General features: G+C 42.6%; 1 protein-coding gene across 4 annotated transcripts in view; it reads right to left on the bottom strand.

The window, feature by feature from the left end:
• Positions 1-27,273, bottom strand: part of RALGAPA2 (Ral GTPase activating protein catalytic subunit alpha 2) — a 412,397-nt gene that overhangs the window by 151,644 nt on the left and 233,480 nt on the right. For all 4 annotated transcript variants that reach the window (XM_073557418.1, XM_073557416.1, XM_073557417.1 and 1 more), the window contains 3 exons: positions 18,558-18,741; positions 15,672-16,443; positions 11,384-11,455 (listed from right to left, as the gene is read on the bottom strand). In XM_073557418.1, the coding sequence (XP_073413519.1) occupies positions 11,384-11,455; positions 15,672-16,443; positions 18,558-18,741 (1,028 nt within the window). The remainder of the gene's footprint in view (positions 1-11,383; positions 11,456-15,671; positions 16,444-18,557; positions 18,742-27,273) is intronic.

Raw genomic sequence — 27,273 nt, 5'->3', positions numbered from 1 at the left:
GGGGATCACCATGGGGTGTTACACAGGATGATTGTAAATAAGAAGCTTTGCCTTGTGGCAGGAGAACACGGATTACTCAATAACAAAAAAAACCCTAAGCAGTCCGTTGTCTACAGTGATATCCAATAGGTTTCTACAGAATGTACTCTCACAGTACAAATAGGTTGTCTTTTGACTTGATCCTTAAATTTAAAGAGGTTTTGCCTATCCTTAGTATAGGACTTGACGATTAGATCAATGATCGTCAAAGATGGATAAACACTTTTATTGTGTGTACAGTGCTTCATACAAAACAGCTCCATAATTTTAGCAGTGGCTGTTTGTGGTATTGCAGCTTAGACCCATTTACCTGAATGTGACAAAGTCGTAATGCCAAGCACAGCGGCTACTGGAAGTGACCCTCTACCTTGGTACAGTGCCAAGTATGGACACCTTACTTGTTGCCGTCCGCTTGCCTCCTGCTGCTTGTTTCATCTGCCAAGACCGGCACTCCAGCCCTCCTGAATCAAACACGACCACTGCAGTGACACGGGAAGGCGGAGAGCAGAGGTACGTCTAACACCATGCCTCCCTGCCTTTCCTATGCTGTGGAGCCATGGTTCAGGATTGTCACTGCTCCCTAGACCACTACAGTGGACATCGTGGAAGAGGGAGGGAAGGAATGAAGGTCTCAACACAGAAGAAAATGGGAGGAAAATGGCGAGAACCCAGAATGGGCATACTGAACATTGGATGTGTAGTCACTTTTCTATATTGGGGTGGTGTTGGGGGGTCGTTTTAACTCTTTAATGCCTGCCAATATACCTATTTTACAGCAAATCATTAAGAGACCTTATTCTTCAGCTTTTTTCACTGCGCCGACAAATAAGCGACTAGCGCTCCCTTATTTAACCCTTTTCCCTATCGCAATGTAATGACATCAGGCTCTGCCATAACCAGGGTCTAATGCAATAGGTTGTGTCAGTGTGAAACTGACAGGTTTCATGTACTGAAGCATATGCGTATCAGTGTATGAGACCAACGAATAAATAAAACATATTAAAGTTGCATAGCAGGACTGAGCTAAAAAAAAAAAAGAAAAAAAATTGCTAGGAATGTAAAAAAACAAAAAACAAAACAAAAAAATGAAAACCATTTAGCCACTAAAAACACAACTTTTATGTTGAAACCAGTACAACCAAAACTATAAAAAACTATCTTTATATATACTGTATAGTGAACAATGTATAAATTAAAAAAATGCCAAAAATGTAGCTTTTCTTTTATCGTACTAGCACACAGAAAACTGAATAAAAAGCGATCAAAGAGCCGTATGTTCAGGATAAATGAGAAAGCAGAGGATTAACTGATGGAAACACAGGAAACTACATATTAAACCACTCAGCTCCCACCGCTCTAGAACACGGAGTCCGTAGATTAGACTGCATTATCTTGGTGACAGGTTACTTTTAAATACCAGAAATACTTTTTTTTTTTTTTTTAAACCTTCACCATTTATTCTGTTCCGATAGTTGTGGATTATAGATGTAGCTCTTGAGAAAAGGTAAACTATTTCTGGACAGTACAATATGCGGGTCTAATATGAAAAGTTCCTTCTATATTTGCAATGTAATACTTGAAGTTTTCTAACTAAACAGAGGAAACAGGATTTTCATTTTCACAACTTTTCACCCTATACAATAACGTATACCGTACATAGATTTCTCCTGTGCTTTGGTAGAGAGATGGTAGTACGGGCTCTCAATCCTTTTCAAGATTTATTGCAATGAGCTTCAAGCACTGCAGCTGCTGCGAGCCCCTTGTTAAGACATCATGCACACTTGGATTTCTCACACTATAAACCATTCAGAAACAGAGATCTCAATGTACCATGTTCTGGGGTTCAACTCGCCCCTCTTCTGCACTGCAATATGCGCCCGCGTGTGGACTACAGGCTGAACCTCCAGGAGGGAGGACTACTCCGCACATCGTGCATGTACTCAAGAGCTCCCTGTCTGTATAGACAATGCTCTCCAATGAGGGTTCAGCCTCATCACTGCTGCAATTAATAAAAGCTATTCGGGTATGTTCACATGATACATCCGCATTGCAGTTTTTTGTCAAAACTCTGAAAAACTGCAGTAAAAACGCCTCATTTTTGCCATTTTCAAAAATTGCTCCAAAAATTATGCTATTTTATAATAGAGATTTCTAACTAATCAAGAAAATCAATCAATCAAAAAAGCAACACTAAAGCATCATGTGAACATGGCTTTAGGCAGTTTTCAAGGTGTGGAGATTATTTATGACATGAAAGTACTGTACATTGATAATATAAAAAGTAAGGAATCCTCGTTGGATGATGCTTTTCAATGGCTAAAAGAACAAGCTATGAAGCACAGAGGACTTTTTTTCTGTCGGTTAACACTGAACAAAGATAATTTTTCCTGTAACTTGAACACTTTACAATTAGAGTAAGAGCTATTTGCAGGTTTACTGTTAAATACGAGGAAATATTACTAACACTATTATAGGTACTGTTGACCATTGATGTGTGATTAAGGCTATGTGCACACGTTCGGAAATTTCCGCGGCAATTCCGCAACTCCCTGCCGCGGGAAATACGCATGCGGAATTGGCATGCGTATTCCCGCTAAACACTAGAGTTTGTGACCAACTTTTTACTATTGATGCTGTTAAAAATAGTAAAAAAAAAAAAAAAAAAATCATGATATTCTCACCTTCCGGCGGCCCCCGGAGTCCTTCCCGATGCTCCCGGCAAGTCCCGTTCCCAGTGATGCCTTGCAACAATGACCCCAGATGATGTAGCATCTCGCGAGACCGCTACGTCATCACAGGTCATTGCCACAAGGCATCACTGGGACCGGAAGATGCTGGCAGCGCGGTGAGAAGCGGGAAGGACTCCGGGGCTGCTGGAAGGTGAGAATATCACGATTTTTAATTTTAATTTTTTTTTTTTTAACAGAGATATGGTACCCAGGGTCTGGAGGAAAGTTTCTTCTCCTCCAGACCCTGGGTACCATCCACACATGACCCGCTTACTTTGTGCATGGTGGGCATAGCCACATGCGGAAAGTAAGTGGATCAATGCATTCGTATGTGTGCGGAATCGCCTCAATTCCGCACAAAGAATGAGCATGCTGCATATTTTTCCGCGATGGGATTCTGCCGCGGAAAAATACGCAGCATTAGCACAGCATTGCGGAATGCCATTGAATTCAATGGGTTGCGCTATGTCAGCGTTTTTGTCGCGTTTTCGCAGCAAAAACGCTTACAATCTGCAACGTGTGCACATAGCCTGATAACTCATGCACAAAGCCTCGGCTCAGTCACTTTTATACTGGACGCAGTGTCTTTGGATCAGACAGAATCTTGTTCAGTTCTGTAGATATGTACCAGTGTCATTTGTCCGGGAAGACTTCTGTGTTTAGCATTGAGAATCTGGAACCCTAACAATTCCTCCTAAATAAACATGATCATTACAATGTCAGATACTTGCCAGCTCGAATGAAATGTCTGTGGAGCTTCAGAAAAAAGGGGGCGATCTTCCAGTCTCCCTGAATATATGTGGCATCGGGCTCAGCCCAGGATTTAACATACACATTCAGGGGGCGTAAGTGCAGAGGGGAAAAAAAAAAAAAAAAAAAAAAACAGCTTCACATCTATACATTAAATAATTCCCAAAGCTTCTAAAACTCATAGGTATTATTTCCCACCTATCATGCGTAATGGCCACAATCATACATTTTATCAGTCCCTCAGCCCAGTGAAGCTTACTAGTGAATTTCGTTATTCTAGTCACACCCTCCCTATAGAAAACACCTATAATTACAATGAAGGAGAATGGAAGGAAAAGGGAGTATCCAAAGGAATAGTGATGCCACCCATGATATACATACAAACGTAATGCTGACTACACCGAACGCTGCAGTGAAAATGTGTTACATGTCTGAATAGTAACAAAAATTTACTGGAAATGTTTGTATAATGCGGAATAGTGAACAATTAACATACTTGATACTTTACATAGAAAGAATTCCAGGAGAGGATCCATAATTCCCATTCTCCCATCACACCCTTGTGCTGTAGAAGAGCGTTCTTTAAATACGACGGTGCGTATTAGTAACACTGGAGTAATACAATTATTCCTATGTCTATGACAGATGCGATGTGGCACCAAATTGATTTACCAATAATGTAATCATCTCTGGGGACATCACCGCCTTCAGACAAGTTACAAGAACAGTATTAATCATTGGTGTTTTCCGCCATAATGCGGCTCTACACTGATATTTCAAGTGCTATAAGAAGAGAAAGCCGCTGATACAAACGTTTCTCTATACCAAGACTCAAAACAATGTTATCTTACCAAACAATCAAGAAATATGAATATTAAAGCGTGACCATCGTTTTCATTTTTTTCTTTAAAAATCAATAGTACTTGTGAACGTAAGCAACTTCGTAATATATCTTACTAGAGAAATCCATTTTCTTCTCCTCCTGACTGATCTTTCATTCTCACAATTCTTAATTCACAGGTAAAATCTTTCTTCGTTGAACACATACTTTCCCATTACTGAGATAGGAGGTGGGTAGAGATGAGCGAACCCAAACTTAAACATTCACGGTTTGTACCAGACAGTTAGTATGCGGTGCTAAATGCCGAAAACTGACTTCTCCCAGACGTCCACTGTAATATTCAGAGTTCCAGGGGAAGCCAGCGAGGAGAGCGCAAACAAATTTTCCACCTCAAAAGTTTGGGTCTCCATTGTTTTCAATAGGGTTCAGGTCAGGTACAGTTCTGGTACCAGAACTGAACTTTGGAATAAAGTTTAGGTCGGGTACCAGAACCTGAATTTCCATGGATTCACTCATCCCTAGAGAAGAGAGTTGGTGCTGATAAAGCTCAATTGAGAACGGTAACTGTGGTTTCAGCAGCAGAATGTCTGTTTCAGCCTCTAGCTTCTCCTTCCCCATAGAATATTATGAGCACCAACTGCCATCTCCTATATTGGTAATAGGAAAGTCTGTCTTCATGGAATACAGAAATTACAGATTTTAACTGTGAATTGATAGTGGAGAAAAAAGCAAAGTTGTGTGATAAGATTACATTTTTTTTCCCTATTTTTATGTGTACTATTAATTTATGAAATAAAAATAAAACAAGCGTGCATAGCCATTTTCAGAACTCCCATAGAAGTTAGTCGACAGATTTGTGCATAAGTCGCCACTTGTTAATTTACTGTGGTGGAATACAAAGCTTCATTCTTGAGATAAAAAAAAAATATATAATGTAAATAGGAAAAATAAAAAAAACCACTTTTTTCAGTTTCCAAAATCATTACGTTAAATAACAACTGGCCTCTAGGACTCATGAGAGATTCACACATCCTGTTTTGTACTGATGACTTTTCAGCAGTCACATTATCATCAGAGGCAGGATTACAATGGCAGGTAACATCTCAGGCAACTTTTACATGTCGAGGTTTTTTCGGCCCCTTTTACAGGCCGTTTTTGCGGGCCGTATTGCCATGATTATTGCGGTCTCACGCAAAAACGGGCCGCAAAAAACCTTCTCAGTGTACCGCAAAAACAAGCTACCCTTGTTTTTGCTGTACCATTGATTTAAATGGAGGCCGTGTCCGTGAAAAATATCGAGCAAGCTCGATATTTTTTTTCACGGCCGTAAATACGGCCCTCACGTCCATACGGCGCTCCGATGTATTTTTGGGGCTGTTTTTGCAGCCCCATAGAAATCTATTGGGGCCGCAAAAACACAGCAAGTGTAAAAGCAGCCCTAATATACAGTAGATAACCTAGGATCCACATTTTACAATAGGTGATGTTACAATGTTACAGATCACCTGCTCCTCCTCCATTCACAATGGCATTTCCCCAGGTTGCAGCATTCTCAATAAATACTTCAGTTCCATTCAGTGGGGTCTGTGTCAGTCACTTCTGTCTCTGCCCATGTGTCCAGTAGGAGACTAATAATCCAATATTAGGCCTAAGGGACAGTGTGAAAACTGCAACATTTGTTTTCAATACAGTGATATGAAAACTAAAAACTTTTTTTTTTAATGAACAAACATTTGTTTTTCTTTTTCCTAAAAGCATGCACTCTTTACAGTCTGAGATGGGAATACCCCTTTAATGTCTGCTCGTATATGTTTGTGGCCTCCACAAGCCGCCTTTCATTTCTTTTACCAGGCTTCCAAAATCAATTTTTTAAATGTCACTTTAATTCTCATTTCCCAGGGCTTTATTCCCTTAGAGGTGGCCGAGGACCCTTCTGAGAACAGGCCTCACTTAAGTGCAGAGATAGCAATCCGAAAAATATTGGTTCAATCGAAGGACTACCTGGGTCTGTAACACCGGAACGTACCCAAAGCCACCAAACTCTCATTCCTGGATCATTTTTTTTTTTAGGATCAAGTAAAAGTTTGTTAAAACTTTCTAAGAACTGAAAAAGGGAAAGCAATGTAAAAAAATGATGGATTAGTAGTTAGTGACCCAGAAAACAAATGCAGCGCTCTAAATCACGCACGGTCTCAAGTGTTTTTTGTGCCTTTCCATGATGGACTGCAATGTCGAAAAATGTATCTAGAAACATATCCTTATTAGTGAGTGACCTAAGAACTACGCAGAGTCCTAATGATTCACACACGTCCATTTATGTATTTAGTGGGTTTATGTCATCTGCAGTAAATGGTTGCTTCAACCATCTGCTGTTTTTTCGCCCAGTCTTGGATGTGAACCTTCTGCTCGCTCCATCCACTGCAGTAAGCACTCCCTAAACTAGGCCTTGTGAGGAACATAAATCACACATGTCCATAACACAATATGTCTGCAGAATAAAGCTTAGCATGACTGAAGGAGCCCAATTACATATTACTACTTACTTATTCATTGAAATGATTCAATTTGAACACAGATTTGCCGATAAGGCGGTGATTGATGACTAATGCATCTTCCGCACAGTAGCGAGCATGCGGCAAGGGTTGAAAGAACGCCAAGCCATTAAAAGTCTAAGAGGACCAATTAACCGCGCATGGAAAAAAGAAAAAAAAAAAGTTTGCTTAACTGCATCCTAAAGCGCACGGCTTGCAGTCAGCTGTGAAAATGAAATAAAGGCCAGATATGAAAAGTTTCCCTACCCTGGCAAAGTCCTTATCGAAGCGGCTGTTTTTCAGCTGGTGAACACAAAAGGAAATCTATCTCCCTTGGCACATGATTGTCATGAATAGTGCATGATGATCCTGGCGTGGGCTAGGAATAATCAAAGCTGAAAATGGAAAGTATAGAGCCAATCACAATGGAGAGCGAGCCGAGTGGCTTTAACTTGCTCACACGTCCTAATGTTCTCTTGGTGTCAACAGGAAAAAGAAAAAAAAACAAAAACGGTAATTCCTGGTTATTACATAGATGGGATGAGCGTTTCTAGGTGGATCTGCTCCATTCCCGAGTTATTTGTCATTGGGCGGGATTATTACACGATGATACATCTTATCATCAAGGGGCACAATGGAGACTTGCTCTTTCCTAAACGGCTATAGCCTTCCATGAGATGACAGCACGGGATGCATGGCCTGTTAGCAGCGAGCGGTCTGCAGCCAGGCGGGCATTGGAGGGAATCCCAGAAATATCAGCGCCCACTACAACATCTGCATATTGAAGGGGATGAAAATGCAGATCCACTTAATAGCTAATCACTATATCAACAGAGAAAGAGCCGCAAAAGCCAAGAGGCTAAAAAACAGCCACCAATACCGACTGAAAATGGAAAACATGTAAAACGTTGTTGTAAATCCAGATACCTTATAGTATACTTCAGGTTCACCTAGTCTGTCACCCCATAAATGCAGTTTGACGACCATTCTAATATTCTGCACACGTGTAACATCATGCACAAGATGACAGGACTCCCATCAGTACAATGACGGATCAAAGCTGGAAACAGGGTAATAACTCCAACCCAAAGACAGAGAAGGTGAGCTACACCGTATCTGCTAACTCAGGACAAGGGCACTTTTGATATTATCTATCCTCCTACATTTGATATATTCGCAAGAAATGGGAAACTAAGCTGCCTTACCCTTTAACCCCCCCAAAAACAACTTGAAAGTGCCAACCACTAGATGCTTCCCTTCTGTAAAACCTGTTACCCACTGCCTGTTAAGTGTAGTTTGCCTCTAGAAGCAAAGGTGCCAAGGGATAACAGGACGTGGGGTCGATTATTTGTCTCTCTACCTGGCTCACTATTGGACAGTAGCACGCTCAAGTAAGGGAAAAAAAGTTCCAACATCTATAGTACTGGCAGAATGCTCAGAGAAACCGATCACTCAAAAAGAATGGATGGCAAGTTATCGAGCCTAAAATCCATAGAAATCTTAGATTGGTATGTGCTTCAAAAGTGATTTTTACTAGGGATTAGGGCAGTAAGGCCATACTTCTCTACATGTTTTCAGTGAAACAACAACAACCTGTCAAAAGGATATTATACTCCAAACTAACAACAGTATGTAAAGGTGCATTAATGCGAGTAAATCCTTAGGCTGTGTTCACACACAGCGATTTTTTAGCGGTTTTTACCGCGGTTTTCACTATAAAACCGCTATAAAACCGCTAAAAATAAGGTGCACAGTCATTTCTATGCATTTTGCACTTTCTGTGCACATTGATGCGTTTTTTACCGCGAAAAAACCGCATCGCGGTAAAAACCGCAGCATGCACATTAATTTTGCGTTTTTTTCCGCGGTTTAGGCTTCTCCCATGCTTTTAGAAACCGCTGCGGTAAAAAACGCATCAAAAACGCATCAAAACCGCGCAAAAAACGCACAAAAACCGCTGCAGAAAAATAGGTGCGGTTTCTGGGAAGGGATTCAGGTTTTTGTGCAGAAATTTTCTGCAATGTGTGCACTTAGCCTTACCTTTCTTGTAGAAATCCTTTTTGCAGTTTTAGAGAAATCCATAGTTGAAGTTGTATGATAATGAGTTGCAAGTGCAGGGAGTTTGGACATTGCACTTGCAACTCTCCTGCCCTGTCCCCTTATATCCTGCTTCTGATAGATCGGTCATTCCTGTTTTAGTGACTCCTGTCTTCGTGACCTGTCAGGGACAGGAGGCAGGCAGTGGGCAGGAAATAGGGATAGAGGGCAGAAGAGCCGTAAGTGCAATGTCCAATCCCACTGCACTTGCAACTCGTTAGCACACAACTATGGATTTCTCTAAAACAGCAAAAAGGATTTCTGCAAGGAAGGTAACTATTTACTCAGCATGATAGCACCTGCCAATATCTTGGTGTATAAAATCCTGATGAGAGAGCCTCTTTAAGCTACTGGCACGCTGAGAGGCTTTTGGAGGTGCAACCATTCTTACATAATTAGTTCCCTTTTTCGAAATAACATTTAAAAGCACCACCACATTTTTTTTTTTTTTTTCTTTTTTAATTTACCGCTGGAGTGGTGCTTCTTATGCAGGGTCCCTGCCCCTACTCTCATACTCACCTGCCGCCATCTTCACCTTCTATCACCGCGGCTCCAGCAGTTTGTGACCTGCCAGATCGCTCCAGTATTTGTTGGAGTGAGCAGGAGGTCGTAATTGAATACCTGTCTATGAGGGCCTCAGTCTGGCTCTCATAAACTTGCAGTGAGAGTTTGTGAAGCATCTTCTGACTTCCGGCCAATAAGAAGCTAAGCTCACAAGATGCCGCCACAGGAATGGAGCGGTGCCGAAAAACGGAGACGAAACCGGTGGGTAAGTATATGACAGGGGCAGGGACTTTATATTAGAAGGACCACTCCAGTGCTGCAAAAAAAAAACAAAACACTGGAGTTCTGCTTTAAGTGGCAGTAAACCATCTCACAAACATGGACACAGAGACCATATTATTCAGTGCACATTATTTCTTACGGAAACTATGGGAAGGAACTATGAATACTATATGAATATTAGGCTTTTGTAGTGTGTAACTGTCAAATAGAGAATGGCAAAACATTACTGTAGTTCCCAAAAAAATTAATTTAATAAAAAAAGTACAATCAACGATCCAGCAATAATTGATGAACAGAAAATAGAGGGGGGTAAAGAACCATTTGGAGATCCAGAGGTTAACGTAGACTTTTCTATCAGATCTCCATTGCATTTGCACAAAGTGTAAACGCTAGTTCTGCCTGCACGAAGATTTCTGTAATGATTTCCTCGCTTTCAGCATGACTTCTAACAGTCTGTTTGGTGCAAAACGATTTTTATTTAATGGCTTAAGACGATTCCTCCTGAAGAACCACTGGAGCTTGGTGCTCAGCAGCTGGTAAGGAAACTTTTCTTGAATCACCAGGTCTGACAACAAAAGACTTACATTTACAATAATAAATGTATGGATAGCAGAGAATTACTGCTACATGAATGTCCTCTCAGGGAGCCTGTTGACATACGCGGCGGGAGGGAGCTGGAGTAACCCTTACAGACAAGATCTGTCACCTGGATTTCGGGTGGAAGCACTTTTTTTTCGCAGTACGGATTGAATGAAAACTTGTTCCTTTTGATGTTCTCTATAAGATTCCGGCTGAGTTATTGCTCTACTTATTTGTTACTTTGGCGATTGCATTTCGACAATTTCCCGATGACCCATTTCTGAGTAGGTCAAAAGTAGCAAAAAAGTCTAAACACAAAGGTGCCTCAAAAGCTGGAGGACTGTCCTTCAGGACCAGCTTATAAAGGTGAACTTTGCAAGCACGATGCACACAAAGGTTCAGCTTTTACTACATTTTCGAAGCTCGCTGCTGCTGGGCAGGTTAGGCCTCTTTCACACTTCCGTTTTTGACAATCATTCAAGATCCGCCAATTTTGAAAAGAAAAGGAACCGCCATTTTTCTTTGCGGATCCGTTTTTTTCCCCATTGACTTTCATTATTGGCGGATCCTGACTGATTGCCGTCCGTTGCATCTGTTTTTTTGAGGATCCGCCACAATGTTAGTGTCCGTCAACATCCTCAAAGATTTCCAAACGGAGCTTGCAACGTTTGGCCAGCGGTTCCTTTAAATTTCCTCATTTTCAGGATCCGTCTAAAAACAGATCCTGTGCCATCCGTTCACATCAGTTGAGAACGGATCCACTTCTCTGCCTTTTTGGCGGATTTTAACTGATGCAAATAACTGAAGTGTGAAAGAGGCCTTACCGGCTCTTTATTTTTTTCAGAGTTGGTTGCTTTTTTTCTATTTTATATTAGGTTAATGATATGACTATCTATCATGGGCAGGGACGGGACAATCTTTCTTTAGCCACATAATGACATATGTAAATTATAATATGGGTTTGGCTTTAACGCCCTTACATTTTTTGAAATATTGCAAAAATCTAATCAGAAAGAGTACGAGGGCCTTACCACTGCCTGGAGTCCAGATTCTTAAGCTCTCGTAATAACTTGGAATTTTTCTTTAGCAAGTGGAAATTTTTCCTGCATAAAGACATTAGTTAAGTTACATACAATAAAGCATATATATAAAAAAGAAAAAAATTACCATTTTTGAGCTAATAAAATAAAGAACTGCAGCAAGAAATTTGGTGTAAAATAAAACCAGCAGATAGGATGTGACCTAGGGCATTATATTTTCAATCATCTGAACAGAAAAGCCGAATTCTACAGGAGAGCGCTTTCTCACCATCATTTTGGCTGAGATGACCAGGACATATACGGTAATAAGGCAAGTAGGCTCATTCTTCAAACCATATGGTTACACACTACTCACACCAGTGTCATGGCTTCTGTTTGTAACAGGGTCATGAGCATGGTGATGGATTCAGTTTTCTATTAACCGTCATGGGCCTTATTGACATTATGTTTTTCGATATAACAGTATTTTTGAGGGTAACATCTTTGGAGATTGCACATGAGCAAGTATCTCGACTCACTAATTTTGTAACTGCCATAAAAGTAACTAAACTGAGCGGCCACTTCTGTCAAAAAATCGTCTCATACGTGGTCCTGCATATATCAGACACTTAGGGCATAACCTGTGGATATGCCATAGATGACCAAGAATAGACTTTTATAATTCTGATATTCTTTCCATTATCAACTGTAATCTCTAAATGTACCATATATCTGAATGGAGACAAGCCCCCTAATATTTGAAAGGGACCTGACACGTGATACACGCTGTCCAAAACGTGGGCAACATGTATCAGGCATTTGGGCAGCATGTAGCACCTATCAGGGTCCCTATTAGTCCTAATATTTATAACCCAGTTAAGAGAGGATCCCTATGAAATACAAGCCACTAAGTCTGGCACTAGGAATGACATAGTAAATCAGTTTAGTCAAAAAAGTGTTCCATTAATAAAAGTGTGTCGTAGGCTACCTTCACATTAGCGTTTTTTAGCACAATAGAAACGCATGCAAAAAAACACATCATGCGTTTGCATGCCTTTGCGGTTTTAGGCGCATGCATTTTAACCAGTTTCTAGCCATGTTAACTCTTAGGCTACTTTCACACATCAGTTTTTTGCCGTCAGGCAGGATCCGGCTATTTTTAGAAAAAACGGATCCGGCATAAATTTTGGAGAACTGTAGAAATGGATCCGTTTTTCTGCCGGATCCGTCTAGCAGGTTATATCTGTTTCCTGGGGGCTGGCCAATTGGATCTGAGCATGCGCAGACTTAAAAAAACGGATCCGGTGGCTGGATCCGTCTTTTTCTGGATCCGGCGCATTCCGCCGCTCATAGACTTTCATTGTGGCAAAAAGCTGTAAGCGTCGGATCCGGCGCTTCCGGCTTTTTCGTCGGAGACAAAAAACGTTACAGTAGCCGTTTTTTCCAGACGCCGGAACGAGACAAGTAGCCGGATCCGGCAAAAACCGGATGAAACGCAATGCCATCCGGGAAGATCCGGCGCTAATGCAAGTCAGTGGGGAAAAACAGGATCCGGTATTGCATTTCGCCGGATCCGGTTTTACAAAAAAAAGCCGGATCGCACCTGACGGCGAAAAACTGATGTGTGAAAGAGGCCTTAAAACGCATGCGTTTTTTAACCCAGGCGTGCGCATGTCCATGCGCATGCCTGCATTCCCAAAGACTGTAATGCATTATTTTGTCGCATTCCGTGCGCAAGTGTGTGCATGCGTTTTTTTTTACGCCGTTGAACGGACCCAAAAATGCAACAGGATGCGTATGGAGCACCTAGGCGCACACCTTAAAAAACGCATGTGCATGAAAACGCATACGAACACAAGACCATGCGCCCCCCCCCCCATGTTAAACATAGGTATGCATGACGCATGCGCATGGATGCGCACGATGCGCTGCGCAAAAAAACGCTAATGTGAAACCAGCCTTAAAGTGGAGTTTTATGGTTATTAAAACCGTAAGAAAGCCGATTATTGCGCAAAGCTGAGACAGAGCTTGCAGTGCTAAGAAAACAATCTTCTAATCCTTTATGCAAATGAGCTGCCAAGTGCGCCAAGGGCAGTTACAATCTTGTCAAGTGGCTCTCTGCAGTAAACCCTGTTCAATGCCTCATCTTTGGCACCACTCTTTTTGCTATATTATGGACACTCGATCCTCGTGCACGTGCCATGTGCAACAATCACTTACACACACACACACAAGGCACCAGTAGTGCAGCGAGATATCAAAGCCAGTGACCTGCCAGAACAGTGGCGCAGTCCATCAAGCCCAAAGGCCAAAGCTTACTGTGAAGAGCTGGAGCACTGACTGGATTTGGACTGCCCTTAGAGCACTTGCCAGATCATTTGCAAACTGGATCAAAATTTGTTTCCTCAGTAATGCTAACTCTACCTGCTGGCAAAAATTTGGCATTTGTGTTTTAGTCCACAATCTGGGACTCTCATTACTTTAGTAGCCCTAAAATTCCTGACAGACTAACATTAAAGATTTTTTCACCGGAAAAGCAGATGCTCTACACTACCAAACACAGAATAAAACGACAACACATGACCATAGTCCTATCAATAAAAATATTTTATTTAATAATACCATAAAAACGAGGTTTAATTGGTAAAAAGGCAAAGCATCAAGTATACATAATCATATAAATAGAAATTAAAGGGTCAACTAACCATATTATTGAAAAGAGGTTACATATATATGTAGGGTCCCATACCACAGAAAATTATTGAAAAAATATATTATGTGACCGCTGGAAGCAGTGTACCAAAATCATGATATACTCATGATACAATAGTGTTGCATAAAAATGTATATAATAGTGCCATAGAAATATGTGATTATAAACATGTGTTAACACAACAACATACCAATGAAATAAAGTGCAACATATGTGCAACCAAAAACACAATTTGTGTAATAAATGAACAATAAAGTGCAAAGTGCAATAATGTCCAGCAGGGGTTGCTACACAGAGATAAAATTATGATCTTGTGACCATGAACGTATACCTCTTAACAAGTGAGAGCATATAGGGGCGCAATTCGGAGATAAAAAACCACCACAAATAGTACTAGAACAATCAAAAAACGGAATGGTTGCTGCCAACAACCAGACTATACTGTTAAATAGTTATACCTGTGGATTTATAAATGCTCCTACACGCCAGAGGTAGCTGCCCTTCCCCAACGCGCGTTTCGGCCAATTGCCTTCGTCAGGCAATTTGTGGTGGTTTTTTATCTCCGAATTGCGCCCCTATATGCTCTCACTTGTTAAGAGGTATACGTTCATGGTCACAAGATCATAATTTTATCTCTGTGTAGCAACCCCTGCTGGACATTATTGCACTTTGCACTTTATTGTTCATTTATTACGCAAATTGTGTTTTTGGTTGCACATATGTTGCACTTTATTTCATTGGTATGTTGTTGTGTTAACACATGTTTATAATCACATATTTCTATGGCACTATTATATACATTTTTATGCAACACTATTGTATCATGAGTATATCATGATTTTGGTACACTGCTTCCAGCGGTCACATAATATATTTTTTCAATAATTTTCTGTGTTATGGGACCCTACATATATATGTAACCTCTTTTCAATAATATGGTTAGTTGACCCTTTAATTTCTATTTATATGATTATGTATACTTGATGCTTTGCCTTTTTACCAATTAAACCTCGTTTTTATGGTATTATTAAATACAATATTTTTATTGATAGGACTATGGTCATGTGTTGTCGTTTTATTCTAGATTTGGTTTATGACTGTCCTTTTGTTGCTACAATATAGTCTGGGGTGGTGTATGTACCAACTATACCAAAATTGATTGGTCTCCCACCATATCCCCTTTTATTTACTACCAAACACAGCAGGTACTCAGCCTCCCAAGCTCTAGTGGCATGTCTCCCCTGTTGCTCAAATCTCAGTGTTTTTGGTGCCACAATGACGTTACATCAGCAGCGCCAACACCACTGAAGCCAATCACTCAGCTCTTCGGCTCATGCATTCTAACTCGTCATGGCCAAGAGCTCAGAGATGAGCCAAAACGATGATGTGCACCATGCGACTGATGTCAACACTTGAGCCAAAGAACACCGAGTTAAGCAGGGGTCGGTAGCTGGGACTTTAGGAAGACAAGTACCTGCTGTTTTTGGCATTTTAGCGCATTCGAGGTCTACTTTCATGAAAGTGGACACTTTCAGGCAACTTTTTGGAATACAATCAATCAATAAATAAATGGTTCCTTAAACATACCGTTTCTCCCAGGAGTTCATTCCTAGGTCATTCAGCAACAGTCTACAGAAATAAAAAGGTGCTTGTGGCTCAGCAGTGCTGGGTTCCTCCTGGAATGAAACCTTCACACTAGGGTCACAGTTACATTTCTCTATGTGCTCGGCCTCACTGGCACTTTGTCTTGTGATTGCCTGTATGATTTCCGCTTCTTGTTCTTGGCTCATTCCAACAGGAGGTAAAGCCGGCTCATTCAGCCTTCGCTCAGGATGTTGTAGGCACTCTGGACTTGTGCTGCCAAGCTTTTCTAGTAATAAATCAAGGGCATCAAAATCATCTCCGACATATGAATCTGACTGCATCAAACTCGGTCCACTACAATCCCATTGTTTATTTTGTAGTTTTCCTTGTTTTGGGGTCTCTGTGGGGCATTCTAATGGACCATACATGATCCCACCATCCCAAGAGTATTTCCCTGAGATATCTCGAACAATTATGCGCACATCGCCGGGCACCCCAGTGGGCTGGTCCTTCCCAAAGGAATTTGCTGGAGGGATTTGCAGGTAAGAAATAAGAGCACTATCGTTAAATACAAAAAGTTGCAAGTTAGGGCTTCGGAATACATCATTTGAAAGCTCAGTTGCTTCCACAAATGGGTTATCCTGGTTCTCACTAATTAGACTATGTAAAATAGCCGGGCCCCCGCTCAGAGGGTAGTGTCCAAGATGGTTGACAAGTTGGGTCATGACCATACGCGCAGTTAGAGGAATGAGCTCCATATTCCGCCTCTTCTTTTCTAAAAGATGGAAAAACAAGGCAAATATTATAGACAGAGAATAGCAATAAGTATTTCTTCTTAGTTCCATTAGTTAAATATAAGTATGGAGAAAAGAAATTTATTTTTTTTTGGAGACCCACTCCTTCCTTATTTTCTGGACAGTCCGTGAAGCAGGGTGCTTGCTTTATGGCAGCGGTTATGAACGGGAATTAAAGAGGTATCTCGGCCACTTCATTACTTTTTATATAAAAAAAAAAGAAAAAAAGATACTCACCTTTGCAATTCCGACTCCATCTGGGTAGAAATGTGACTGCTGCAAAACAGTGGACACCAACGCATCACTGCCATTGCCAATGTAGCAGTCACATGTCATTTGTCTGGACAAAGCAGAGCAAAAAAGGAGACCCCATAAAGCAATGGAAAGGGAGTGGTGTGGGAACAGAGTGGTCAGGATTACTAAGATCATATTCGTAGCATGTTTTTTTTCCTTTATAAATATTAAGTGGCTGGACAATCTCTTTAATAGACAGAGCTTGCAGTCTTCAAGAAGTGATGGCGTACAGCTCCTCACTCAATGACAGTGCATACAGAGCATTAGATGTGTGCATAGTCTTACTGTTCTCCCTTATTAGACCTCTAACGGTAAAGTGATCATCTATTGTTATTTCCTCTGCTCTTTGCCAACTCTGTCCCAGTCTACACAGCAAAGCTGACAATCAAACTTCAAAAAAATACTAGGAAAAAATACTGAGAAACTGACTTAACTAGTATGCAATTTTCTTCAGATATGTTCCTTGTCTCATCTTATTAAATGGGAAAAAATGTATAGTGCTTATGAAACTTCACAATTAAAAATCCTTTTGGAGTTCCTGTTACTGGCCATCGCTGCAGTCTAGCAAAGGTGGCTGGTTTCCTAGGCAATGAATGCAGACACTGCAAGCACTTTGCTATTGAGTTTCCCAGAGCTGCTCAAAAACTTGCCATGCCTCTGCTTGCAGCATCAGAAAGCACAGATTGGGACAGCTGCTCAATTATGCCACTAGTCTAAACTGTCAATCATTAGGATTGCTTTACTCCCCCAGCTGGCAGGACACCGAGAGATTTCTGGGGGATAGGTGGGCAGTGTGCTCCTGAAGAAAAGGAATGAGACAACCTCTTTAAAGTGAACCAACACTGTCAGGTTCGCGCTGTTAAACGGATTAAAATGATACCTTTGGTGAAGAAATCCGTCTTGTGGTTCTTGTGTAATCAGTGTTAAAAGTTTTTAGTTGATATGTTCGTGCTCCGGGGCGGGACTGTAGGCAGGGTCTTATCTTCCTGCTCTAAGCCAGAGAAATCAAGACGAGACGTGCCCACAGGCAGTCCTGAAGCACAGTCTGTATCTATGATGAAGAACATGTTTGTGCTTCAGGGCAGCCTGTGGGCAGATCTTTCCTTGGTATCTCTGGCTTAGAGCAGAAAGATAAGACTCTGCCCACAGGCCGGCCTCAGATCACGGGCATATCATTAACTCAAAACTTCTAACACTGATTACACAAGAACCACAAGACGCATTTCTTCACTCCGGTTAAATTTTAATCAGTGTAACACTGAAAACCTGACAGTATCTGTGGTTTTCTTAGCAAAATCTTGCTGACAGGTTCGCTTTAAGAGCTCTACCTTACTGACTGAAAAGGACTAATAAATGATGGCCAATGTGAACAGAAAAAACCCATTTAAAAATACTAATCCCAATAAGTTTGCATTGAATGTGCAAAATTACTCCAAAACATGTCCACGGAAGAAAGATGACATTTTATCAGCACGTCATATAAACATTACTTAGCTCTAATACGCTGCAAACTACAGCTCCGAACACAGCAAAACAGCGTTCACTCCAGCATCTGCTGCCGGAATACATAAATGCACTCAATTATATTCCAACTTCTTCATTATGTTAAATTTCTTTTACAAACCCATCAGCATTCACTGTAATTACTTCTAAATCCAGTTCTGTGAATTTAGTCGGAGGGGAGCTCGTACTGAATGTATTCTCTTTTCAGAGAAAGCGGAGCGTGGTAATTTATGTTTGTTTTCATGCAGGAGGGAATCGTCTCATCGGTGACATTTACAATCGCCGCACCGTCGCTCACCTTCTGCCACTGTCAGGAGGTTGTTGAAGTCAGAGGAGAAGAGAGAAGGTGCAGGATCAGAATTTTTCACATTCTTTAATGATAGAAATGGATCATATTCCATGGAGGAGAGGTCGGCCAGGCTCAGGATATATTGGCTTTGCTGAGTGTATGTGTTAGAGCCACACACACAACAGTGCAGAACCTTCAAATGTAAGAATCAGAAGAAAAACTCATCAATTAATAAATCACTTACATTTAAATGGATTTAATTCAAAATTTGATCGATTGCCCAGAAAGTCTAACCGCTATCTAGCCTTCGTTTTATGCACCAGATTGAAATATAAAATGTGGATTTTCACAAGAGAAGCAAAAGACTGAGCAGAGAATACACAAATCTCACAGCAGATTTTTTTTAAACTTATTTTGTTTTAAGTCATTTATATTTATATATACATACACACATACATACACAGCGCTGGCAAACAATTAAGAGACCTCTGCACAATTTTATAAAAATCAGCTTCTCTACATGTCTGACAGCCATTCCATTCCAGCGTCAGTTGAATTCCAATCATAGTGCACCTCATTCTACTTAATGTCCTTCTGATTAGGTAATCACCTGAACCAAATCTTATTTAACGAAGGAAAGAATAAAAAACCCTGCTGTGGTGTTCACAATCCTCTTGCAACAGGACAAGCTGGATGGCAAAACAAGTGCTAGTAATATCCCAAAAGTAATAGGAATAAAAAAATAACTTTTACCCATGCCAAAGGACTTGAAAAGTCTTGAGTGAGGAAAAGAAGGGCTCAATTCTGGCTTTACTAGCAGAGGGAAACAGTGAGCGTCATGTTGCCTCCATCCTTAAAATTTCTAAGACGGCAGTCCATTACAACAAGGTGAATAAGCAGACATGGAGGACAAAAAAAGGTACAGACCGGCAGTGGGCGAAAATGACTCTCCACTGAACGGGATGACCATCATCTTATTTGAAGGTCACTCAGCAACCTCAGGATGACATCAAGCGACCAACAAAAGAAATGTCAGCTGGAGTGAAGTGCACGGCAAGAACAGTTCATAACAGGTTCCTAGAGGCAGAGCTCAAGTCATGTAAAGGTTGAAAAAAGCCTTTCATCAATGAGAAACAAAAGCGAGCAAGGCTGAAGTTTGCCAAAGACCATAAGGATTGGATCATAGAGGACTGGAGTAAGGTAATCTTCTCTGATGAGTCTAATTTTCAGCTTTTCCCAACACTTGGTCATCTAATAGTTAGACGGAGACCTGGAGAGGCGTACAAGTCACAGTGTCTTGTACCCACTGTGAAATTTGGTGGAGGATCGGTGGTGATCTGGGGATGCTTCAGCAAGGGTGGAATTGGGCAGGTTAATCTTTGCGAAGGACGTATGAATCAAGCCGCATACAAGGTTATCCTAGAAAAACAGTTGATTCCTTCTGCTCAGGCAATGTTCCCCAACTCTGTTTTTTCCAGCAGGACAATGCACATGCCACACAGCTAGGTCAATCAATGTGTGGAGGAAGGACCACCACATCAAATCCCTGTCATGGCCAGCCCAATCTACAGACCTGAACCTCATTGAAAACCTCTGGAATGTAATCAAGAGGTAGATGGATAGTCATAAGCCATCAAACAAAGAAGAACTGCTTAAATTTTTGTACCAGGAGTGGCATAAGGTCACTCAAAAGCAGTGTGAAAGACTGGTGGAAAGTATGCCCAGGCATATGAAAGCTGTGATTAAAAATCATGGTTATTCCACAAAATATTGATTTCTGAACTCTTCCTGAGTTAAAACATTAGTATTGTTGTTTTTAAATGATTCTGAACGTATTTTCTTAGCATTATTTGAGGTCTGCAAGGACTGCATTTTTTTTGCTCTTTTCACCATTTCTCATTTTCTGAAAATAAACACAAAATTCAGTGTTTGGAAAATCGAAGACATGTTGTCAGTAGTTTATAGAATAAAGAGCAATTTACATTTAAAAAATATACCTATAAAGAGGAAAATCAGACAAACTGAACATTTTGCAGTCGTCTCAATTTTTGCCAGAGCTGTGTGTATGTATATATATATATATATATATATATATATATATATATATATATATATATATATATATATTTTTACACATACACACACACACACACACACACATACACACACACATATATCTAGTACAGACCAAAAGTTTGGACAACCTCTTCTCATTCATTCTCATTCAAAGAGTTTTCTTTATTTTCATGACTATGAAAATTGTAGATTCACTCTGAAGGCATCAAAACTATGAATTAACACATGTGGAATTATATAAATTAACAAAAAATTGTGAAACAACTGAAAATATGTCTTATATTCTAGGTTCTTCAAAGTAGCCACCTTTTGCTTTGATTACTGCTTTGCACACTCTTAGCATTCTCTTGATGTGCTACTTTTTGGTCTGTACTGTAATTATATATATATATAATATAGGAGTATATATATAATATAGGAGTAGGATGCTGAATGATCGTAATGTATCTCAAGGTGGGTGGACTTGAGAGGAAGGCTTGCTTATGTGCTGATCAGCAGAGCTGATCTTTCATTCCAATGTGTCAGGGGTGTGTTTAAGAACGCCATAGTAAAGTGTATATGAGTGTGTGTGAAGGACCTGTGATGAGGTCATAGCCATGTGACCCTGTGGGCGTGGCTACGGACCATATAAGGTGGCCAGGGTAGGTCACATGGAGTGAATGCTTGGACCCGGTTGGTCCGTTGTGGAAGGTCCCTGCTGGAAGATGGGGCTTCCTGCCTGACAGCACATGAATGCTGTGAGTAATGGCTGCAAGCGTCTGACAGTTCTGTGGAGGGAATGGACGTCTGAAGTATGGAGTATGAAGCAGCTATGAGAAGGTAACCCTGACAGGGGATATAACTGTGAGGCTCGAGAGTCTATGTGCTGGACATTGCACAACCTGTTTGAGTACAGGCTTAACAGAGGGAAGCTCTGTCATGGACGCTATGCTGTTTATATGAACTTTATGTTGCTGGTCATGGTTTATGATGCCTGAATAAACCGCATGGATTGTTATTGTTTTATGGAAAACCCGTGCCGGCCGTGATTATTTGGCTGCCAAGTGAGTATCCCCTACCCGAATGACAGCGCTACCTTACAATTGGTGGAGAATGCTATGGGCAGTGTTGTAGTCTTGTTGCTAGGAGCAACGGAAGAGGACTGCAAAATTCGGTTGCTAAGGGCAACGGTTTCCAAAGGCACATGGTGCAGTGCTGGCAACGCTGAGCCAGGAGGGCTAACGGTCTTGAAAGCCGTGTGATATACTGACTGGGGTCAGTGGAAAAGACTTATAGGACACTTCTGCGGTAGAGGGGTCCGAGAACCTGCGCGGCCGGCAGGTGACGGTCGTGAAAGCCGTGTGATATGCTGACCAGGGTCAGAGAAAGACTGTGGATTGCTATAGGGTGCCTCTGTGGATATGAGGTACCCGAGGACCTGTGTGGCCGACACAGGTAACGGACAGGTGTTCGTGTTGTACTGACTGGGGTCAGTGAGAGAGACTGTGTACCTGGAGGGTTCAGTGTGCAAAGGTCCAGGAGGGTCAGTGTTGGGAGGTTCTGGGAGAAGAATCGGATCCCTGGAGCACGTGCTGTGACATTGGACCTGGTGAGGAGTGAGTGTTGGACAGTCTCAGGCGGAGACGGATGTCTTGAACAGCACCCCGCTGAGCCCCTGGACCTGGTGGGGACGGTGTGTTGGGACCTGGGAGGAGGGTTGGCTCACTGAATAGCACCCGGTGCACCCTGTGTGTTGGACGGTCTCAGGAGAGGAGATGGACGTCCTGAAGAGCACACTGACAGGACACGTGAGTTTTGTGTTGCATGTGTATTTTTTTTCATTTCCCTTTCAAGTCAGCCTGCGGTGGCTCAGTGGGGGTCAAGAAGGTGACAAGCGGCTTGCTGTAACTCGGCGGGGTTACGAAGGTGACAAGCGGCTTGCTGTAACTCGGCGGGGTTACGAAGGGGACAAACGGCTTCCTGTAACTCGGCAGGGTTACGAAGGTGACACCAGCAGCTGTGTGTGAACAGCAGCCGGAGGTGTCGGAGATCGGTGACAGCAGAAGCTGTGGTGGTGCCGGCAAGGACTTGTGTGGTATCGTAAAAGAGACAAACTGTGTTGTGTGAACTGTGGTCTAAGGAGACCTGTAGAACGGACATGGGGAAATCCCGAAAGGGGGAGGTGACCCAAATTGGGGTGGTAGCTCAAAAGGGGTGGAGTCCCAGAGGGGGGCGGTGACCCAAACCGAGGTGGTAGCCCAAAAGGGGGTGGAGTACCAGAGGGGGACGGTGACCCAAATCGGGGTGGTTCAGGAAATGGCAGCACTGGTTGCCTTAGTGGGTAAGTCTGGGGAACCACAGTGTGTGTGTGTATGACTTTTGAAGAATCGGGGACAGTCTTTCCGGATGACGGGCCGCAGGTGTGTACCGTGATGTTGCACCGAGAAGGAGTCTCTGGACGGTTGGACTCAAAGAGTCAGGTGACTGACAGGAACTCCTCTCGTTTTCTCCCTGACCGAGAAAAATGTCAGGATTCGCTGTAAACACGGGGTCACGGTGGACTATGCAGTAGACAGAGTAATGTTTGAGGAGACCAAAGGTGGTGAGTGCCAAGGGGGCGGGATACCACCTGACTTGGTGTATGCCTTGGAGAGGGGCCGGGACTTTGTCGTGTTTGATGACATATGGCAGGAGGTTGGAGACGTTTCTACTGTTGGGCTAACAGATATTAAGACGATGACGGCTCCTGACGTGGAATGGTCAGAGGTAGAAGTGACCGGAAGAAGGGGTACGTCTGCCCAACGAACGGACCTGATGTCTCGTGACAGGACTGACGTTGACCTTGATAAGACAGCTGAAGTATTCATACGATTAATGGGTAACTGGAGGGATGACTCGGCAGGTCGGGGTATCTCAGACTCTGGGGGTGACTGTGGCTCAGAGAGAAAGGGAGCACAGAATAGAAGAGCTAGAGAAGGAAGTCTCTAAGCTCAAAGGTCACCTGTCCACCTGGCAAAGTGTGAACAAGACCATTAGGGAAGAAATGGAAGAACTCAGAGGAGTAGTAAAAGGTCTTCTGCGGGAGAAGAGCTTGGACGAAGGCTTACAGCCGCCGAGCACGAGTGATAACAAGACGGAAATGCCAGTACCCATCTTGGCAAAGGGTCTTGAAGAGACAAAATCTCATTAAGTTTGTGAGCTAAGAACGGAAGACAGTCACCCGGTTGGGTCAACTGTAATAAGGGAAGTGTCTGTGGTAAAGCCAGAGCCTTCTGTCCAGGAAGAGAGCAAGATTACGACCTTCAAGTCTGTGATTGAGGTACCCGAGGACATGCAAGAAGCCTGTGCTGAGGAAGGTGTGCATGAGGCTTTTAACCCCTTGATGACCAAGCCTATTTTGACCTTAATGACCAGGCCATTTTTTGCAATTCTGACCAGTGTCCCTTTACGAGATAACTCAGGAACGCTTCAACGGATCCTAGCGATTCTGAGAATGTTTTTCGTGACATATTGGGCTTCATGTTAGTGATAAATTTAGGTCGATAATTTTTGCGTTTATTTGTGAAATAAACAGAAATTTGGAGAAAATTATCTCATATGTGGTCATAAACCACTATTGGAGCGCACGGCAGGGTCCGGAAGGGAAGGAGCACCATTTGACTTTTTGAATGGAAAATTAGCTCCAATTGTTATCGGACACCATGTCGCATTTTGAGAGCCCCTGTGTACCTAAACATTGGAGCTCCCCCACAAGTGACCCCATTTTGGAAACTAGACCCCCTAAGGAACTTATCTAGATGTGTAGTGAGCACTTTGAACCCCCAAGTGCTTCACAAAAGTTTATAACACAGAGCAGTAAAAATAAAAGATATATTTTTTTCCTCAAAAATGATTTTTAGCAAACTATTTTTAATTTTCACAAGGCTAACAGGAGAAATTGGACCACAAAAGTTGTTGTCCAGTTTGTCCTGAGTACGCTGGTACCCCATATGTGGGGGGGAACCACTGTTTGGGCACACGGCAGGGCTCAGAAGGGAAGGAGCGCAATTTGACTTTTTGAAATGCAAATTACTTCTTATCATTAGCGGACACCATGTCGTGTTTGGAGAGCCCATGTGTGCCTAAACATTGGAGCTCCCCCACAAATGACCTCATTTTGGAAACTAGACCCCCTAAGGAACTTATTTAGATGCATAGTGAGCACTTTGAACACCCAAGTGCTTCACAAAAGTTTATAACGCAGAGCCGTGAAAATAAAAAATATTTTTTTTCCTCAAAAGATTCTTTTAGTGCGCAATTTTTTAATTTCACAAGGGTACCAGGATAAATTAGACCCCAAAAGTTGTTGTCCAGTTTGTCCTGAGTACGCTGGCACCCCATATGTGGGGGGGAACCACTGTTTGGGCACACGTCGGGGCTCGGAAGGGAAGTAGTGACATTTTGAGATGCTGACTTTGATGGAATGGTCTGCAGGCATCATGTTACATTTACAGAGCCCCTGATGTACCTAAACTGTGGAACCCCCCACAAGTGACCCCATTTTGGAAACTAGACCCCCAAGAAACTTATCTAGATGTGTGGTGAGCACCTTGAACCCCCAAGCACTTCACAGAAGTTTATAACGCAGAACCGTTACAATAAAAAAAAAAAAAAAAATTTTCCTAAAAAAAAATGATTTTTAGCCAGCAATTTTTTTTCACAAGGGTAGCAGGATAAATTGGACCCCAAAAGTTGTTGTACAGTTTGTCCTGAGTACGCTGGTGCCCCATATATGGTGTGGGATCCATTGTTTGGGCACAAGTAAAGGATCGGAATGGAAGTAGTGACGTTTTGAAATGCAGACTTTGATGGAATGGTCTGCGGTCGTCGTTACGTTTGCAGAGCCCCTGATGTGCCTAAACAATAGAAACCCCCCACAAGTGACCCCATTTTGGAAACTAGACCCCCCAAGGAACTTATCTAGATGCCTGGTGAGCACTTTGAACCCCCAAGTGCTTCACAGAAGTTTATAAACGCAGAGACGTGAAAATAATAAAAAAAAAATTTCCACAAAAATATTTTTTTAGCCCCCAATTTTTTATTTTCCCAAGGGTACCAGGAGAAATTAGACCCCCAAAGTTGTTGTGCAATTTTTCCTGAGTACGCTGACACTCCATATGTTGGGGTAAACCACTGTTTGGGCACACATCAGGGCTTGGAAGGGAGGGAGCACCGTTTAACTTTTTGAACGCAAAATTGGCTGGAATCAATGGTTGCACCATGTTGCGTTTGGAGACCCCCCTGATGTGCCTAAACAGTGGAAACCCCACAATTCTAACTTCAACCCTAACCCCAACACACCCCTAACCACAGCCCTAACCCCAACACATCCCTAACCCTAATCCCAACCCTAATCCCAACCCTAACCTAAGATGATGACAGTGGCGGCACATTGCCGCTGTCATTCAGTGGCGGGGGGCAGATCACCCCCGTTAACGGGTGGGGGTCGGATCGCTGTCACCAGACATGTCCGATGCTACAGCAGCGTCGGACATGGCTGGATTGTAATATTTCATCAATTTTCATTGATCAAATATTACTATCGCTCTGATTGGCTGTTCACTTTTAACAGCCAATCAGAGCGATCGTAGTCACGTGGGGGCGAAGCCACGCCCCCCATGGTGAAGAACAAAGCCCCCTGTATCCGCGTGTAGGGTGACCTTTCAGTGACCTAGGTCACCCGACCCGCAGGGGGGCTTTAAAGTCATGACGCCACATAGGCGTCACTGATAAGATTTGCACCAGTTTTCATGACGCCTATGTGGCGTCATTGGTCGTGAAGGGGTTAAGGAAGCCGTCAAAGCGTGTAAGGTGCGCTGGGCACCTGAGACTCGGCAGTTGGTGATAATATCAACCAGGGAAGATACAGCAAACCGGATAGCTGTCCTGAAAGAGATACATTTGCAATGTCTCCACGCCAAACAGTTGGTCAGGCGGAGTAATATGAAAGCTGCTCGACGCCTAGAGTTAGCAAGGAAGGCTATGGATCGGCTGGGTTTGCGGAAAGATGTGATTCCGGTACCCAAAGGTCTGATTGGGAGAATCACTGCAAGACTCGGGAAGGTAATACAAGACCTTGTAAATATCTCCGGTGTGGTGAGGGTGAGGATCCCTCCTGATGATGAAGACCATCATGGTGGTTGGCTCCGTGGAAAGCCTGAGAAACTTTTGGATGCTCCTGTAGTATCGAGTGGGGTACCTGCAAGAGACTGAGCAGTTGAGGCTTGACTGTCTGCGGATCAATAAAGAGGTACAGAACACCAGGTGGCGGCCGCCTGCAACCCAAAATGTAAGGACCCGAAAGGTTCCTTCCTCCAAGTAGTGACATGGCAGATGGCCGAAGAATGTCAGCAAGTGGCAGTGCGACGAGTGGTACAAGGCTGAGAGACCTTAGGCCCTGTGAGACAAAACAGTGTCTGACGAAGCAGACAGACCGTGACTGGAAGGTCAAAGACCAAGACCGATATTCTGACCGCTGGGGGCGGGGGAGGCCTAATGTAGGGATGAGGCCGTATGACACATGGAGATGGTTCTCTCGACCTGTGGGGCAAGGTGTAATGAGTGCCCGGTCTCGAGATCTAGGGGTAATGTTGTGTGTTCAACCCCACAAGTTTGAACAGAGGGGGGAGGT

Source organism: Dendrobates tinctorius, unplaced genomic scaffold (assembly GCF_039654945.1).
Source record: "Dendrobates tinctorius isolate UK_male_01 unplaced genomic scaffold, ASM3965494v1 ptg000250l, whole genome shotgun sequence".
Lineage (NCBI taxonomy): Eukaryota > Metazoa > Chordata > Amphibia > Anura > Dendrobatidae > Dendrobates > Dendrobates tinctorius.
The sequence above is the reverse complement of the archived record's forward strand: the minus strand, read 5'-3'. Positions and strand labels throughout refer to the sequence as shown.